The sequence below is a fragment of the Chiroxiphia lanceolata genome, chromosome 5, assembly GCF_009829145.1.
Source record: "Chiroxiphia lanceolata isolate bChiLan1 chromosome 5, bChiLan1.pri, whole genome shotgun sequence".
NCBI classification, from domain to species: domain Eukaryota; kingdom Metazoa; phylum Chordata; class Aves; order Passeriformes; family Pipridae; genus Chiroxiphia; species Chiroxiphia lanceolata.
This window is the reverse complement of record NC_045641.1, coordinates 49,561,567-49,581,223: the sequence shown is the minus strand read 5'-3', so window position 1 is coordinate 49,581,223 and position 19,657 is coordinate 49,561,567. Positions and strand designations below refer to the sequence as shown.

Genomic DNA, 19,657 nt, shown 5'->3' with positions numbered 1-19,657 from the left:
ACTGTGACACACTACTTTAAAACATACCATAAATCCATTTAGATCTATCTGCTCGGTGTCTTTTATAGAATGTTAAAGCAGGACTGGGAAGCTTAACCTTATCTGACAGGCTTGCACAATCCCAGGGCAACCATCTTTTTTATCTTTTTGAGAACTAACACTCAGAAGAGGTAATAGTGGTAAAAACTTGATTGCCTGAGCTATCCTGCCACTCAGCAATTCAAAATCCTGGCTGAAAATGACCTCTGGTGGCCACGTAGTCCAATTTCTTGTTGAAGCTGGACTGTCACCAACACTTAATTCAAATGGCTTGCGGTTTTGGCACAAGAACATTTTGAGAGTGGAGCTTCTACCATCGCTCTGTGCTGCACTACGGCGATTTCTTTTCCGCTCAAGCTCAGCTTGAATCTCCTGAACTTGTAGTTCACGGCTCCGCTGAGAAGTTATGCTCCATCATCTTTGTAATGATCCTCCATGTGGTTGTAAGCTACTATTATGTTGTCTTTTGCTTTGCTCTTTGCCAAACATGCCATGTCTGTTGATCTCTTCTCACAGGTCATACACTTCAGGCCCCCACCACCCTGACTCCATCTGTGAGTCCCTCTCCAGTGCTACCACAACTCTTCTGAGCTCAAGGAAGGGGGAGCCAAAACTGGACACTGTATTTCAGCTGTGGTCCCACCAGTGTCAATATGGGAGGAGTAATTACTTAAACTGAAATGAGAACACACTGTTGGCTCATACTCAACTCAGTGTGCACCACATATTGTCTACTGATAAAAGAACCGGATGGTCAGCTATCTGAATTACATCATACTTCCCTAATACTTGTATACCACATGCACTCCACTTCTAGTGATAACATCACATGGAAGTGTTCAAGGTCAGGCTGGATGGGGCTCTGAACAACCTGGTCTAGTGGAAGGTGTTCATGCCCATGGCAGGGGGGTTGGAATGAGATGAACTTTAAGGTCCTTTCCAACCCAAACCATTCTATGGCTATGATTTCCTCCTCACTGAAAGAAATGCTACCACATGCCAATATGATTTTCTACATTTGTGTAATACAAATAAAGCAATTTAAGCTATCAAGAATGTTTGTGTAGAACCTGAATGCACTAGCTGGAGAAAGAGCTACTGAGGTTGTCCAGAGGAATCAAACTTCTTGGTGGCTGGACTTCAGAATGCAGTGCAGGGATATGTATTTAGGGACCACACAGAAAGAAAATATTATCTCCAATAGCAGAAATATAGGTTTTTTTCAATGAAGATGGCAGCACAATACATAGTCTAAGCACAGACTCTTATTTCTTCTCTGAAGTACTATAATTCTTCACTAATCCAACTATAATTAGATCTGCCTATATTTACGCAAGACTTATAAAATAAGAAAAGTATTCTTTTAGAAGATGAAGTGCATCCAAACTGCCAAAGGATATAAGAGCACAACTATATTTACTCTGATCTTCGCATACAGTTCTAAAGCAAACAACAGATTTGCATTTGGTCTTTAAACCCTTGCAACAAAGCGTTTTAGTTAAACAAAAGATTAGAAGTTGTAGTAATCTAATGCCTGAATACCAACTGCAGAATTAAATGGTCTTTAACTAATCAATAAAGAGAAAAAAGAAATACATCTAGAAGAACTTGCTAAAATATCAAGAACTCAAACGCCTCAAATTACTCTCCAAGCCTAACAGATTTAAGAATAGATAGCAACAATACTTAAATGAGGGGAAAGGTAAAAATCTTACAGACTTTTATTTAACACCTATCAATTTTTTTAACAACAGTTGTATTTAACTGAAACACCAAGGAAAAAATACACTATAAGCAGAAATGTAAGTTTATTACTTTCTGTCATTCACGTGATGAAATAATACTTGTAGTTCAGTTATCCTTGCAGTTAGCAAAATATCTTCCACCTACCTGGAGAAGAGTTATCATCCTCTTCATCCAGTGTAAGATCAATGACACCTCCTGATTCACTTCCTGTGACCTTCCCGCTCTGAAAGACAAAACTCCTTCATTTTGCAAAAGCAAATCCAGAGAACACAGGTGGAAAAGGGACACAAGCTGAACATTCAGAAGGAGAGGTCTCAAAATTGATACTTATTAGAAAGGAACTGATGAAATGAACAGAAGAAGGAAATTTCAGACAAATATCCCAGGACTTGAAGAACAGGTGACTGTACTGCAGTAACAAGTATCAAAGTATTTTTAGCTTTGTAAAGAGTAAAAAACCCTGATGACTAGTAGCATATTGTTTTACAGGTAAATGCTTAACAATTTGTTGTTATAGGGTATACTTCAACGATGACACAACATTTTAATCTGGTTATAATCTGTGCTCTCCTCTGTAGTAGTATAATCTTTTGACAGAACAGTCACCAGGACAATACATTACTTATCTTGAGACAGCCTGGCCTACGTGGTTATTAAGACACTGACTTCACAACAAGAAAAGGGGAAAGCTACACTGGAACCTGTATGCTTAAAAATTTATCAAAAGCAATCAGAAAAATCCAATTGTATCCAGTAATTTCATTACTGCATTCTCACTCATCAGCACAAATTTTAGCATTCTATTATTCTACACATGAATAATAATTCTACATATGAGTAGAGAGATGTAACCATCCCTTCAGCATAAAAGGATCTTTTAAGCTAAATGTTATAGCAAAAAGCCTTAGAGGACCATCAAACAAGATTTATGTTCTGGATCAACTGCTGTCCCTTGGCTGTTCAGACTGAAGGGAACACCAACATTTTCCTGTAGGTGATAAAAAAAATACAGAGGAGATCCTATATATTTCTGTGTTTTACAATATACTTTCTAGGAAAAAACCTTGAATGATATTCTAGTTCCTTGCTGCAAAAATTAGTGTGGTTTCTTCGTTGTTGTTGATTTGTTTTGTGGAAGAGATTGTCTGCTCTATGGCCTTTCATTTGGGTAAAACTAAGCCTTTAAGGAGGTCCAAAAGATGATTCTCGCACAGGCAAGGCTCTGAGAGGCAAAAGAGGTATCATATGATAACTAAATGCAAGCAAAAGTTGTGTATGAATTATCAGTCACTGAATTTGGAGTGCGTGATGTGATTGTTCTCTTCATTATGCATTATTACGGCCTGATTTCTTCTTGCCTTAAGTTTTGATGCTGCCACTGATGAAATTGTGCTAATAAACTATGATACACAATTTGAGTAAGAAATATCTAACTACTTATGTTCACAGGTGATAGAAGAGATCTCTATAGTGACTCTTATCTTTGCTATACATAAACATATTTCAGAATTATTAACCATGGAATTCTTCTGTTGAGTGGTTTCTATTTAAAATACTTTCTAGCTTCAGTTTTCTTAGTATGATGAGCTGATTTACCCACTTGAACCATAAAAAGCACATTAAAATAATCAATGATAAACTGATTAGCATCAAGTCAAGAGGAATTTCATTCCAACTTGATGATCTTCCCAGTCAACAATGTGTATTTTGAACTATGGCTCTCTCTGCCAGGGGAAAGAAGACTGAAAAATGGAGAGGGAGATTTATAAGGAACTGGAAAAAGAAAAAAGCTAACACCAAGATATTAATTTCTTTCCACTGTAAAATACATTAGTCTGAAGTAATTTCCTTCAAATTCTTCCTCTGCAAAGAAATACAAATTCTTAGGAAAATACTCTGTGTGACAGCTAACTGTTTTGAAGCCCTACTTGACTGTGCCAGTCAATAAAGTTCTTAGAGCTTCCAAGTGTCTGGAACACCAAAAATCTTGAGTTAGTTAAACAGGCATGTATTAAATCAGCTGACAAGGTTTCATTCATGCAATTCTCAGGAAGAAAGACCTTCTCTTATTCAGCCACACTATTCAAGGTTTTCTACTAAATGACCCTGACAGCAATCATCAGGAGCTATCCATCCATAAGCAGTTATATTCTTTCAGCAACCCACACTAGAAGCTGCAGATCAGCAGGGCAGCCTTTTGAGCGGTGCTCTGTGGTACATCCCCCAGTCCTAGTTCCAGGGCACACACTCCAGCTACTCCAAGCAGATGTTGTACCCTACACACAGCACTCCAGGCAGTGCTGACTCCCCAGCCTCCCCAACTAGATTCCCCCTTTGTTCACCAACCATGCATTTCCCTCAAATGAAATATAAGGGTACAGGAAAATTTTAAGGAAACTTGAAAACCCAAAAATGCTGAACACTGTGTTTCCTACCTAGGGGAGCACAGTGTAATCCCCACACAGAACAGACTGCTAATTATGCCTGCCATAAAGGCATCCACCTGCATTCAAAAGGAGGCGAAGTATCCATTTCTATATTCTGTAGTGTTGGCACACAGTTTTCAGATACCTGTAGGCATCTCAACTCCAGGAATGAAAAGGAAATTCAGGAACAAGTCTTTCAGCTCCTAATTTAGCAGGCATTTGGATAGAAACTGGCAAAGCAGAGAAGCAAAGTCAAAGCATTCTGGTCTACCATGACTTTTTAGTTATCTCCAAATACAGGAATCCAACAGCATTAACCTGCCTCAGTTGATCTCTGCAGAAGAGCAAGATGATGAAATCTTAACACCTTTTCATCAGTGCAGTCACACTAATGGAATAATTAAAATCATTTAATGAGGACCCCAAACATATACCTGGTGCTTTAGTTCACATATCTAGCAAGTCTTAATAAGAAGAGACTCAATCATCTTAGCATATCAAATAAACTGAAACCGAAACAAAATAACCACATCAATATAAAGTGACTTGTATCCATTTAAAATGCCACAGTTACAAAAAACAAATGCAAAACCAAAACCAAAGCAAAGCAACCAAAGCAAACAAAATCACAACCCCTCAAACAACCCTTTCATCATTTGTCAGAAACAGCTCACCACTCTCCACACAGACCACAATTCGCATTAAATCTGATTGTTTACAATAGCATCTCGGGAATTTCTAGTAATCAAGCAGAAAAAAAGTTTACAGTGAGACTGAAAAGAAATGTAAGCTACCAAACTCCCTCCTCCATCCTTCTGAACGGCTCATGTATCTTAATGTATATGCCCTTAAATTCCAAGTAAGTAGAAATCCTCCAAAATACTGCCATACTGCCATTTTGGACCTGTTTTATCCATAGCAGGTGAGCAAAGTTTGTACTGCCTGGAAGTAGCAATATCATAGACTGAACCATCCAATTAACCACAACTGTATCTGAGCTGCCTTCATTTAAATTTCTTTCTGCTTTCATATGGCAGCCAGCAGTGTAACAATCTTAACACAAAACAATGCCACGAAAAAAGTGAATTAAAAATGGAATTAAAAATTAAACCTAACAAACCCTACTCTGGAATGTCAGAGTTTTAAATATATATATGTGAAAAAAATATTAGGAAGAAAACAAGAAAAATACAAGTCTTCATATTTTCCTAACTTCCTAATTTTAATATAGTCCCATGTTTATTCTTCAGCTAGGTTAACTTAAATTTGCAATTGAGATGTTTTGCATGAAAGCAACGTGTGCTGTAACTTGAACATTTCATACTACCACAAATATGGGAGGATGGGGTAAGTGTACTGTAAAGTTACTTTGCTATTCCGTGTTGTGCACCTCCCCTGAACCAGCCTGCCAAGAAGGCCCTTCAATTAACAATCTTGATCTGTTTTGAAAAGTGTGCTCTTTAAAGAAAATCTTGTCAAATTGCAGCCCCTCTGTCACAGCTGATTCAGCCTGCAAAGTCTCGTCCGCACCTCCTGCCATTACCAATATGTAACTATCTGTTTGCGTGCCAAATGCCCCAGGCAAGCATCTAACTTGGCAAGTGTGAAGGAGAAGTATTTTAACAGCAAGCACATAACTTGTGAAAGCAGCAACTGAAAGACCCTAGAAGGGAGGGCAAAACTGAAAAAGTAAATACTCGTCCCTTTCAAATATTTGAGTGAAAGCTGCTAAGACCTGAAACAGGCAGACACCAAGTCATAACCTCTTCTGAACACCTCTTTATCAGTTAAGCTGAAACTGCTTTATAGTGCATATGGAAAAAAAAAGAATGAAAAGGAGGTATAAAATAAGTGCAACTTTTCAGATTTCTGCATTTTTTCTCACATAATATTAGAAACTGATACTTCTAGTTGCAAAACTTGCTCAAAAGTGATCTATAGTACTGATTCTTCTGAGTAACCATTTTCAGATTTTCTTTACCATGAAAACTACTAGAAACAGACTTTGTTTTAATTACTTATGTAAAATCTCTATTCATATTTCAGTAATTACACTTTAATTCAGAGTTTTCTACAAACGATCAGTAAAAATGACCTATACTCACAATTTCATGCATTTTCTACTGCACACACATAGACCATACATCTGCTTTCTTCCAATCCCAACCACATTCTTTTTAAGAATTAAAGAAAATACTGAGAAACAGATGTACCAACAAGTTAAGATATACTTATGGGGAGAAGCAGGAATAATACAGTTTTCCTTGAGAAAGAAAATAATTATATATCGACTTTCTGGGACCAGTATCATAGGAATATTATATAAATTTTAAAAAATAACTATAAAAGAGGGGTTCTGAGAGATAATAAAAATCCTGGAACTTGTAAAAAAATGCATAAATGCAGTGAATAGGGCCACCTGAAGTCACAATTAAGATTTGCAATAAAACCAATGTAAATGTTTTATAAATAAGAGCTTTCCTCCTTCTTTTGGAAGACTGTCATTATATCCTCTATGTCATTGACTGCAATATCTAATAATTAACCTACGCACTAGCAAATAGTAGATTAATAAAGGGGAATCAGAAAGGAATCAGCCTCACAATAAAATGAAGGGCTATCTCTGGTGTTCAGGTGATTCTGAAGCAGTTTCCTCATCTACCTCTAGAAAACTAGGGACACTGAGACAAGCTACTATCATTACATGTTTTTTCCCCATGCTGAACCATTTTACTGTTGTAAAATACACTGTAGTGGGAGAAAGAATATCACCATAGCTTTGCTAATCAGCAACTCTTTCAGATCGTTACTGCTGCAAATTAGGTTGATTCATCATTTGAATTTTGAAAAGAAAGAGAAAGAAAAAATGCTAGGGGTAGGTGTCTGTAAAAGAGTTATTCCAATTCCACAAGGATAACAAATGCAACGAAAGAGATGGGATTTAAAGGTCAAAGCACATATGGCAGACATGATATTGAGAAAAGAAGGTTATCTCTTACCACATCTACAACTGTGAAATTTAACATAGAAAGAAGTTACATCACCACAGCATACATACGTCAATGGCAAACTACTGTAGAAAACTTGGAAAGAAATCTCTAAAACTCAAACTGAACAGCTGGGTAACATGCACATGTACTGTACCACATGAAAAACTAAAAGCTACATGTTGGTATTTTGAAGAAAGTTCTGAATATGCACTTCTCTATTTAAATATGATGTATAAGATTTTAAAATTTTGATATTATATAACGCCACAGTTCAGTTCATCACATAGAGACAACAATGTTATTAATTGTAATGCCACCTGCTTTTCATAAAGGAACATTTCAGTATCTAAAAGTTAAAAATTAAGGGGAAAAAATGCAAGAACAAAAAATATATTGCAAACTAAGTAAAGACCAAAATTCTGAAGACTATGTGTGGCACACTGACACAGTGCAAGCAATTTTATTATTAATAGTTTCTACTGTAACAAACTAGAAAAAAATCTGGAGGTTGTAAAACAGACAATCCATGAAGCATCACACCACCACAATAATACATGACGCACCAAGGCGTTATATAATAGCAAAATCAATCTTAAATTATGGGGAGTGATGTTAAAAATATGTTTTGGGAATGATGTGTGTGTGGAGAGGGTGGCAATACTGTGTTGGTATGCATAACTATACGGTTGATATTTCATTTTCAGTTGTCCATATACAAAACTACAGATTTCAAGCACAGTCTAAGCAGTTGTGGAAATGACCTTCTTTATACATTTTTGAGCACATTTCAGTCACTGACTGTTCAATGTCAGAATTATCATTTCTTAACAGTAATTTTTTCCAATGCAATAACTCCCAAAAAATTGAAGTAATTATTTCAGCCTTGCAAAGATGTCATGAAAATCCACTCAACCAGGTACCAAATATATTTGTCATCTCTTACCAAAATAAAAATGAAAATGATAATGCAATGAAGTGAGCAGTTTACCAAGATCATAGTATACACAAACAAGATTTCACAGGGCTGCAATACATGTCTTGATAGTGTGTGGTTGCATACTTGTATAATACTCAAATACTTTTAACAGACATTTTACGTATTGTATTCACAAGACTCCTGCATTCCCCGTACCCTCAACTGGTACTGTGCAACACTTTCCACAGAACGAGAACAGTACAAGCATGGAAAAAATTAATAACCAGTCACAGTAACCCCCTAAGTATTATATACCCTCTCATTTCTTTGGTGCAAAGAGCAGAGGTTGCCTTAGCTACCCCTATTAACAAGAACACAAATAAGAGACTGGTTGCCAGAAAAGCTGGTTTTAGATGTTAGCAATCATAATTCCAACTAAAAGTCATAAAGAAACACTTGACACAATGCTAACAGTACTTTTCTACTGCTGTGATTTGCTTTTTCCTTAATCAAACAGTTAAAAGGGTATATAATAAATACATACATGCGTGCATGTGCACACATGTGTCTTTACTGGTTCTTACTCTTTGAAGGTGAAACATCTACCTCGTTTCCCCAAAGCCCAGTGACAGTTTCCCAACAGCATTATGTGGGAAGGACATCTTGGATAGTGGAAGACCATCTTACTAAACAGTAAATATATTTGTAATACTTTTTGGATTTGTTTAATGCAGCTTTTAAAAGCTATTATCCATGTCTGAAGTAATGATATAATCAGTTAGATTGTTTTAATATTTTTCTCAATTTTTTGGCCCCAAATAAGCCTACAACACACAAATATGTTTACTCATTAAAAGCTGCTCTCAATAGCTGGGGGTGGTTTAGGTAACACAGATATGATTGCAGGGAAAGACGAATCACTTTAAAAGTCACACAAGAATGGATTCACCTTAATTTTGTTCTTTAAAACAGTCATCCAATTCAGCTACATGATATCCTGGTAACATCTTTATAATTTAGATTTCTAATTAGCCACAGGCAAAGGTTCCACCTTGCAGATGAGAGCTAGTAGCATTTTAAACAGCATAAACATAACCCCAGGGTCAGAGACAAAAGTCAAGTAGCCCATTTTACATATATACTTATATATTTATTTTCAGTGACAAAACCATGAAATGCAAGGAAACATATTCATCAATAATGCTACAACAATATAGAATTAATAGCTACTTATAAACTGTAAGCTGACATATCTACTTTGCTCACATTTCTGAAGAGATATTCACAGAGTTTAATACACAGTGCAAAGTAAAGGGATAGGAGTTATAAATGTACTTTATTAACGTTTTACCAGATGAATTTCCAATAGTCAGAAAAATAGCTTAAATTAAACTGTAGTTCAACCAAACAAATCAAGGTATGTCAAAAACAATAGGAAATGGATAGCACACTGCAGACTTAAATTTAAAAAACTAATATTAGCTGAAAAGTGAAATGCACAGCTTAAATTTAGACTGAAAAAATGGTTTAATCCGTAAGAGGATAAGGTACACCTGGAGTAGAAAATAGGGGAAAAAAAGACTATTCACCTGACCTGGTGCTTTAATAAATATGATAAAATCATTCTTGAAGATTGACTTAGGCCAGCCATTTTTAACACATCCAATACTGTTCAAATTTGTTCACTCTTACTTTATGTTACAATATAATAAAAGCTGCTTTCATAGATTCTCTCAGTATACCATAGCTCTATTTATATATTATATATAATATATATAAATCCTGTATCTATAACTGGGATACATACTAAAATACTTGAAAAACCATTCTAAAGATTTGCTATATAATTAAAGATGCCTTTGCCTCTGTAACAATAATATTTACCCCAATACATTAAAAGTGCTTGTCATGTCTTCAGAAATGCAACTCTAGGACCCCAGACACCAGAATGGCTGTTGGTAAAACTTCTGGGACTGAATAACAACTCTTAAATTTCTGTGTATGCAAGAAAAGGTGAAAATAACAGACTAATACAAACATAGTAAGATGCCCCCTCCCACATCCCTGTGGCCACTCCTCTTGGAGCAAGAAACAGAGGAATGCAGAAAAGGAGAAACAGTTGTACAGCAAAACCATATCTCCAAGCTGCTTACTGGAAACTCTGACTATACTGACCCCTAAACAGCAATTACTGAGAAACTGTACAGTTCAGGATAACCAAATATACCAGACTAAAACCACAACAAACCCCAAAACACATTCAATTTCAAAGCATCCTTTCCGTGCCTTCAAGTATTTGACACTGCACAAAGGAGCTCTTCACACAGTACAGAAAAAATGCACAGATTAAAGAAAATCTCAGATTAAAGAAATACTCTCAGATATTGTGCCAAATTCATAAAAACAAAAAGTAATTAGGGTACCCCTTGAAGTAACAGCCCAGATTTTCAAACTTAACAGGAAAACACACAGAAAACAAGTCCTAGATTCACATCAGTAGTACCGAAGCTGAATTATGAAAATGAGATGCAAACCTAAATGTATGGATGTATTATTAAGGTTCCAGTCATTCCCCACTGTTTTCAGTCATCCCCATCAAGGGAAATGGAATTTAAATCAATAACATAGCTGCCAGTACTTAAAAAATTAGTTCAGTTGATTTAGGCAAGATTAAGTGCTGGGGGTTTTTTTTGGCAACTGAAATAGTCTTATTTTAGGGAAAGATCTAATTAGAAAATTCAAGAGTGATAGATGATAAATTTCTTTCAAAGAATATTTGTTACATTCAGATTTTTAAAGTGAATTTTAAATGATGATTAACAATTTTGCACCAAGTTTACAGTCAAAGTCTAAATTTAAGTTTAGATAAACAAACTGTATTTAACCGGGTAGCTGACCAACCAGGTTCACTTATAGTGGGAAAATAATAGGAAAAAAGGAAACTGTTATCTTGCTGTTTGAGGTTCTCTGCTGATACTGTGACTGAGGAGTACAATTCATGTCCATTTTGATACAATTCATGATGTTCACAAAGCATAACCTGTACTGCAATGAATAAAACTGACTTGAAACTTGACCCCCTGCTCCCAGTATTACTGTACACATACCCAAAGTTGACTTTTAAAAAGCAGCAAAACACCCATTCTGTTTGTCTGCTTCAGTTTTTCTAGAAACAAAATACATATAGGAAAGATTCATTTAACACTTTAGGTGGGAGGGGAAACCGGAGAAAGATTTTTCAGTTCTGGAAGGTTAGAAACATGTTCCATTAATAAGAATTAATTCGAATATTAACGGAAAGCTTAGTGAACAATGACCCCAGTTCATATGAAGCAATACTTCCTGCTCAAACTAGGAATACTTTTCTCATTAAAAAAACCCCTCTCCCATACAAAAAACCAGAAGCTAGCAATACTGCGGTCAGTAGCTTTGAAGTATCAGGTTCAAACTGAAGGTAGCAAGAGGATACTGTATAGTTGGTGCCAACAGAATTAGAATTTAACAAATGAGAATCCAAAAATACCCAATTATATGCCAACAGAATGGAAGTCAAGTTAGAAGCCAAATGATGATCAAAAAGAATCAGAGACATGCCAAAATTGGCCAAATATTCTCTTTTTCTATTTCAGTCACTGAGTAGATTTGTATTAAAGAACGAAGCCATCAGCAATATGCTGCTACAGTAAGTCACCCAGATACAGTTAGGACCAGAGCAGGGCATGTGCTCAGTATGACCACAGTACACAGCAAGAGGGAACAAAAAAGAATAGTCTTCTGGCAACATACTTTACTTGTTTCTGCAGGATAAATGTACAATGCCAGTATGCTGGAAGATGCATACTGAGAAAAAAACAGGAGTATTTTTTGGGGTGGAAAGTAATACATACCCATCCTGGTGAAAGTTTAGGGTGAATTTCTTCAAACAAGAAATTAAATTTGCCAGTGTGGTTGAATTATGAATTCTATGAATCCCTAAAATTTGGAAATCTGTGTTACCCTAAATATATACCTAGATTATATATCTAGAATAAGTTCTTGCATACTGTAAGAACTTTTTGCCCTTTGTTTTTTCACTTTTTCTTCTATCTAGCCATTAGAAGGGATTACTTTTTTACCATTTCTATTTATTTTAGGCTTGACAAAATTATAATTCTGGATCCATGTTTTCTTTCCTCTAGTCATTGACGCTGTAAGTTAATGCTGCAACTAAGGAAGTACAAGACTGTGCAGAAATAATTTTTGTATTAACAATTACATCTGATCAATAATCTCAATCATTGTAACAGTAGCAAATAAAAGTGACTGTAAATATAATACACAAGATGACTACACAGCTTTTAAAACTTAATTGTTAACATGATCCATCAGAAAATGGAGGATTGTGCTAGTCTTAGACTTTGGAAAATGGATGCATTAAGTATGAGTAACCTACTCAAGGCCACAAAGGCAAACATCATCAGCCAAGATAAAAACTCAGAAGTTCAGGCATCAAGCCCTCTGTGCAGACTATAGCAGTGTCTGTGTAGACTATACACTACAATAGAGTGATAAATCTCATCCAATATTTGAAAGCCTATGCCAGCAAGGAAGTTCTCCACAGAATTAAAGAATTTATCATGGTCAATCTGTCATTTCAGCTGAGATTTTTCTCTTTTTTGTCCATTGCTGAGCAACATAAACACTTCCAGTGAAGTCCTTAGTGTGACAAACCATGTGGTGCACGTGTGTACACACATTTGAAAAGGACAAGGCAATTCTTATTTCATTCAGTTAATAAAATGGAAAAGTTTAAACGCTCCACTGTTTCTTCTTCCAAAGTGGACCTACCATAACTTGTGATTCCTATGATCAGTTTTCTGTTTTTATTTACAGAAGATCTCTTATTTGTTAGAATCTCTGACAAAAATTATTATTCCTATATCCACTATCCTGAGAATTTCTAATCTGTAAAGATCTATGAGAAATTTAATGACAGGATCAATTTACTACTCCGAAGAAGTTAAAACCAAAAAAAATATTTGGATAGGGTTCAGTGGGGAAGAACAGGACATACTTCTCGTGAATTATACTATACTGACAAAGATTATACTGCAAAGATGATGTGAAATGTAATGAAGGCGTGGGTGAGAGGAAATACAAAAAAACCTTTTGCATGCACAGAGACAACACTTGGACTCTAATTACCTGCCATTTAAGCAACAAACCTGTCCAGCTCTTTTGAGAGTTTTCCCCATTTCATGCACAACTGAAGAGATCCTAATTTTAATACCATGCGTATCAAACAGTGCCTTTGGAGAACCGAATAACTGAAATCTTAAGCCAAAATATTAAACAGGAAAAGGAAAGACCTGCAATGCAAATCTGCAGCTCACAGAGAGGAATCAATTTAGAGGAATGGTAAAAAAAAAAAATAAAGGCACAATCCTCTGGTAGGTGTGATAACAATTTGAACAGAGGGCAACAGTGGTCAAGCAATTCCAGGTGTTTTCATGAATATGTATATATTTGTAGTGCATCTGCATCCATTTAATTCAGCTTCTACATTCTTGGTGCTCTTCAGTAATCAAGTATTTGATTTGTAAGATGCTACATCAGTGCCAGCAGGCACAAAATGGTATGATAAATACACTCCTCACAAAATATAAACCCCACGCTCTTAGTGAAGAAAGCACATCTTCAGCTAAATGGAAATCAATATTTCCCTTTAATATTTTTAAAATAGCTCTGCTCAGCCACCTAAAGAGTGCCACAAAAAGTCATACAAACTCCAAGCCCCGCTCTGTTTAAATTTCTGTTCCATAGCTCACATCGTGAATGCGAACAGGATTCTTCTTGCTTAACTAGACCATAAGAAATTTCTTTAGCAGACCAAGTGAAAAAACAAATCTGATAATTTTTCCATTTTAGCAATTCATTTGAAATCAGTTCCATTAGAGAAGCATCAAGTCATTGGTTCTTGTTTTATCACACGCTTTATAAAGACAGGTTTGTTACAACAGCCTTGAAGGGGACCGGCAGCTAGGTTCCCACTGGTCACATTCTTGGGGAGAAACACCTTGGAAGAACTGTGATTCAACAGGACAGGGCTTTTGCAATTTAGAGCTGGGTGTCCCTCGGGGACTAAAGCCACAGAATTAATGCCAGGTGGCACCGCTGATTTCGCAGGGAATAAAATTTTGTTTTGTTCTAGAACAACGTGTTTTACAGAAGAGGTGGAGGCACCAGATAGTGATTCTTTTATCACTTCATTTGGGATCTTGCTATATAGGTAATTGGGAGCATTATTTTCCATTACATCTGACCAGGCCCTGTAGCGAACCTCTGCAGATCCCCAGTAGTGTCTAATAGCAGACTCAGAGCGATGGCCTGTCACTGCCATTATTTCTCTAGGCCCCAGTCCTGCTTCACACAGCAGCTGAATGGTGGTAGTTCGGAGAGAATGATTGGTGTACCGCTGAGAGAGCCGGGCTGCCATACTTATCCTGGGCATCATGGTACCCAGGTAGTTCACACCCATTGGTTCTCTTTTGTACCAGACAGGCTGCTCTTGCATTTGCTCTGATGTTAGCTTTAAAGGGTGCAGATAAAAGGCAGGGGGTTCTGGAGGCAGCTTGGACAAATAAAGTTCCAATGAAAAAACAGGACAGTTTGGGTCACCTGGCATATCATACATTTTACCCATTTTATGAGGATCTTCTCCATTTTTTCCTTTGCCAGGATACCTAAACATAGCATATCGACGCCCGTTCTTGTCCTTCTCAACAACAAATGCATCCGGAGCCAGATCTCTCAAAATTTCCCTCCCTCTCTTGGCAAAATGCAACTGCAAATCAAACCACACCTTGTTGACGAGTGCCAGTGGACTGTGCAAACCCAGCACACCAGACTGTTTAATCTTACGCAAGTCCTCAGCAGCTATAGGAGGATGGTGGTGAGTCTCATCCTTCCCCTGCATGCGCAGCATCTTCAGCACGCTCACAAACACCATGTTTGCACTAGCAAACTCTTTGTCCTTCATTAAGCAAATCTGACGATTATAAGGTGGCATTTTGAGATGCCGGTTTAAGCCGGCCCGCATTGACTTGTAGCTTGCCACACTGTAGGTATTTCCATCATGATTTCTTATTGTGTAATAAAACTCTCTTAAGATATCATTAAGTTCACTTACTGGGACCAATTCAAAGCTAGGATCCTTGCCATTTTTGGCCAGCCATTGTTTTAATAGGTTAGCTGCCCAGCCAGTCTGCTTGTGGGTGTTTTTGATGCTCTTAGCATCCTCTTCCTCTTCCTCCAAGCCAAAGAGGACATCCTCAGGGAAGTTAAAATTCGTCTGTGCTGCTTCTACTGCTTCTTTATTTTCTGATGAAGACTCTTCCTGTTTCAACTGCTTTTCGAAACAATTGATCAAAGTTGTACCATCAAATATGCCACAGGTATACGGCACACAGTGAACTACTTTTTGATCTGAGAGTTGTGAAGCGTGGAGTAATGTGTAATATTTTGGATTTAATGTAACAAAAAGCAGGTGGCATTAACTGGATTTTTCAAATGATATGGTACGTCAATTCCATATCTCACTACCCAATTAAAATGTATCAGGTCTTTTTTAACCATGGCATTACACATGCTTTAACTGATTGCATGGAAAGCAAACCTAGAACATACACTACAACAGAAGACTGAAAACTGGAAAACATCCTATGTCTTATTTCCCTCCTCCTTGCTCATCTTCCATTGCTAAATGCCACTATCATACACATTCTGTTTTTCCAAATTTTTTTCTTGGTTTCAGACTCTAACTGAAAAAAATTCCAGAATATGCATCCTATACTGAAAATTAAATCTTAAAATTGCACTTCTGATGCAATCATCCATTCTGGTACTGGATTTCCTATGTATCAAGTACTGACAAGTGTTTTAATAGCTATAATCCACAGGTATCTTGTGAAGTTCCAAACAACCATTCTCTATGAAATGCCTTAATAAGAAGGTAGAGTGAGGTACAGTTTATACACTAAAATACCTTTAGGTAGTCTGGCTACCTTTGCCAGACTATTTCTGTGACAGGTGAAAACCAGAATATTGTCCAGTATATTTTCTTCTTGCTTTGAAATACAATTTAGATTTAACTGTACTTTGAAACACTAATGAATTTGTAAATTTTGGCTAGAAGAAATTAATTTTATTCACCTTAATAAAATGACTTCTAACAGCAACGTATAACTATGAGGTGATTTCTGAAATACCTATATACAGAAAGAAAATAATTTATGAATAATTCTAAATAGTTTAATTTCAACCTTTACATTTCAAAGCAAGTTCAACAAATTTTAGACAAGGAATCCAGAAGTACTACATTTTCTCCTTTATCATGAAGTAGCTATTCCTGAAGAAAGCTTCTTTTCCTTTCTGCTTTTCTATGACATATAGCAATCATACATTAGAATTCCAATTTTAACTTCTGGATTAGCACAGAAATGAGAGCACTTTCATAATGTATAAAGTATTTGTAGCTTTAAGTTCAAGCCCTTCAGACAAAGATGGGGCAGGTTTTCTTTGTATATTAGCTCTGTTTTATCAGACAAATTTTTAGTGTGCTCCTAATTTACTAACTCATCTACCTACACAAACCCCATCAGAAAACTTCTGAAAAGATTATCAGAAGCTCATGCTCCAAATAATACTCTGAATCAGAAGAAGAAAAATACAAACGGACAGAAACTAGAAAGGATGGCACAGAAAGAAATTAAAACTGTTTCATTATAAGCAATAAAGGTAGAGAACTTTTCTCCTGTGGATTGTAACTTTAGAATTTTATAAAGAAACAATCAACAACCTACCTGTGTTGTTCCCTCAGCAGTTCGCTTGTTTGCCGAAGTATCTGTTGGTGGCCTGCTTGTCTGGCTGTCTGGGGGGTCAAGAAATCGTTCATTTGCAGTATTTAATCAGTACTAATTACTGCTATCCACTACACAAATTTGGAGACAATATTCAAAACTGTTTGATACTAAACATTCAGTATGTGGCATATCTAACTTTTAGCCCTTATTTTCAATTATAAATATTCAAGTTTGATTAATGTGTTCCCTTCCTTGTAAATTTGACAGTGTATTATAAACATTTTATGAGCAATACTCTTGCCTATCTGAGTACAAAGTATAACTCCAACCTCTCCTCTGTCTGTATGCAAATTGACATGTTACTAAATTGAAAAAATATTACAATTATTAAATATTTTTGTACCAAAAAAACTGACTGAAAAATGGATGGTTAAACAGACTGCAAAATGTATAATTGAGACAATTTGTGCAGGAAGACTGAGTATCTTTACTAGCTCAGCCAAGTATCTAAATGTATCTAAACTTAAGAAGTTGCTCGAACATTTGATGTAAACATTTAAATCCAAATTCTCTCTCTTTTTATTTTAACCAGTGCTGGCCCAAATCAGTGTTTCAATTCTGGTGAGAAAACTATATACACTAAGGCTATGTGAATTGCATAAAATGGGATACATTTTTTGGACACACAGGTCCTTCTTTGTGTCACTGGGTCTCATCTGGCACAACCCTTTTTATGTTGTGTTAAATCATTTTTATTCGCTATAGAGCTAGGAGTCAATATAAAACATAAATGTCCAGCTCCATGGAAGACATATTTTAACACAGGTAACTTAGAGATGGGAAAATTAAAAGAAACCAGTTCTGATGTCAAGCTCTGCTTGAGTTTATTTTAACATTATATTGTGCCAATGACGAACTTGCTATAACTCCAACTCATAAATCTTGAAAACCTCTCAGAAAAAAAGAAAACAAGGTGTGTAAAACCAAAAGTGCAGAGAAACATCATGGCATGGACAAAGATTGAAAGAAAGTATTTTAAAACAGTTAATCTAGATACCATTATTTGAACATTTATTGTGTTCAGAGACATTATTTTAAATACTATAAGTGTACTTCTTTGGAACTAGGTTAGTATTCAGTTGTGATTTTCTCTCCCGTTTTGTTCACTTTCAAGTGTTGTGCAAATTAAGTTCCTGATTATACTTTCCTCTCAGTATGTCTTTGCTTAGAAAGGCAGTCAAATTATTTTGAGAGACTGTATTAAAAATAAATACCAAGTTGTTAATGGTAGAATAGAGGAGTTTCTGACTTCCTGCTAGGAATTACATAAATCAAGTTTCAAATAAAACAAAGCTTACAAAGGCACACTGCTGACTCCTTCTAAGGAGGGATTATTTTCAACAATGTCTGAAACACATCTACCATACAGATGATTTTCATCTTGAAAATTTCAACAGAAACGCAAACCGGAAGAATCATCTCTCTGAAACACACTAATAAACAAATTTCCACAGAAGTGCAGTTTTGTGTTTGCCTTTGACAACTGTTTTCCTTTCCCAGTGTTTAAATTCAAGCACAACTTACCAATCTTGGGTGCTACAACGGTGGGTGGTTCAGTAGGTGCTGTATTATTAAATGCAGAGACAGGAATCTTCATCTGTAGGGGCGCTCGACTGCTAGTAGCAGTATAAAGTCCTGAAGTACCCACTGTGGGCAAAGAAGTCCTTGTGGTCTGGGCAACAGGATGTGCAGTAGAAACAGCCTGTACTGCCAACGTTGTGCCTATTGACCCAGCACTGGCTGTAGAGTTCCTCTGAATACCAGGACTGGGCACAGGTGGAATGCTATTTGGTTTAGTTGTGTTAGTTGATGCCAAAGACACTGTAGTTTTGGTAAGGCTACCAACTGTAGATGAGTTTTGTACAGATATAAATTCAACATTGCCTGACTGCTGGTTAGAGACCAAAGTCCCTGTGTGGCCTTGCAGAAGTGGAGGCTGGGATGACACTGCAACAGGGACATGCAAGATTACGGGCAAAGACTGCAATGAGACAGCCACTGACTGAGTGCTTCCAGTGGGCACCTGGTTAGTGCCTACAACCGTAGCTGTGTTAGCTGTGGGAAGAACTGCTGTCGTCAAAGAGCTGGTGGAGGTCACTGGAGTTTGAAGCTTAGGATGTCCACTGACAACTGCTGGATAAGGAGCAAGACTGGAAGCTGGCACTACACATAAAAAAATTATAAAAAAAATTAAGTATTTGAACCAAGTGGGAAGTTTCACTGCAACACAACAAATGGAAATGATTTATCGTGAGGGCAGTGAGTCACTGGAAGTGGTTGTCCAGAGAAGCTGTGAACGTCCTATCATTTTAAGTGTTCAAAGTCAGTCTGGACAGGGATTTGAGCAACCTGATCCTGTGAAAGATGTCCTGGCCCCTGGCAGCGGGTTGGACTAGATGATCTTTAAAGGTCCCTTCCAACCCAAACCATTCTATAAAAGAGGTGGTGTATGATTAACCTTTTTTGCAAATAAAGGCTATAAATACTGTTTTTCTGTTGTACATTCTGATACGCAATGGTCTAGTTAAAAAACACAGTCAATACTGTACTGCTTGAAAGAAGTGGTAGGAAAAAAAAAGATATATAAGGAATTATGACAAACAGGTTTGAAGAAAGCTCTAAGATTTAACTGTTGGGAAC

At 36.6% G+C, this 19,657-nt stretch overlaps 1 protein-coding gene across 9 annotated transcripts in view; it reads right to left on the bottom strand.

Annotated features, from left to right (window-relative positions):
• Nucleotides 1-19,657, bottom strand: part of ATF7IP (activating transcription factor 7 interacting protein) — an 87,522-nt gene that overhangs the window by 13,682 nt on the left and 54,183 nt on the right. For 5 of the 9 annotated variants that reach the window (XM_032687544.1, XM_032687543.1, XM_032687545.1 and 2 more), the window contains exons 9-12: nucleotides 18,542-19,180; nucleotides 16,958-17,025; nucleotides 15,286-15,504; nucleotides 1,930-2,008 (exon numbers count right to left, since the gene is read on the bottom strand). In XM_032687544.1, coding sequence (XP_032543435.1) covers nucleotides 1,930-2,008; nucleotides 15,286-15,504; nucleotides 16,958-17,025; nucleotides 18,542-19,180 — 1,005 coding nt within the window. The remainder of the gene's footprint in view (nucleotides 1-1,929; nucleotides 2,009-15,285; nucleotides 15,505-16,957; nucleotides 17,026-18,541; nucleotides 19,181-19,657) is intronic. The other 4 variants (XM_032687548.1, XM_032687549.1, XM_032687547.1 and 1 more) reach the window with 3 other exon arrangements.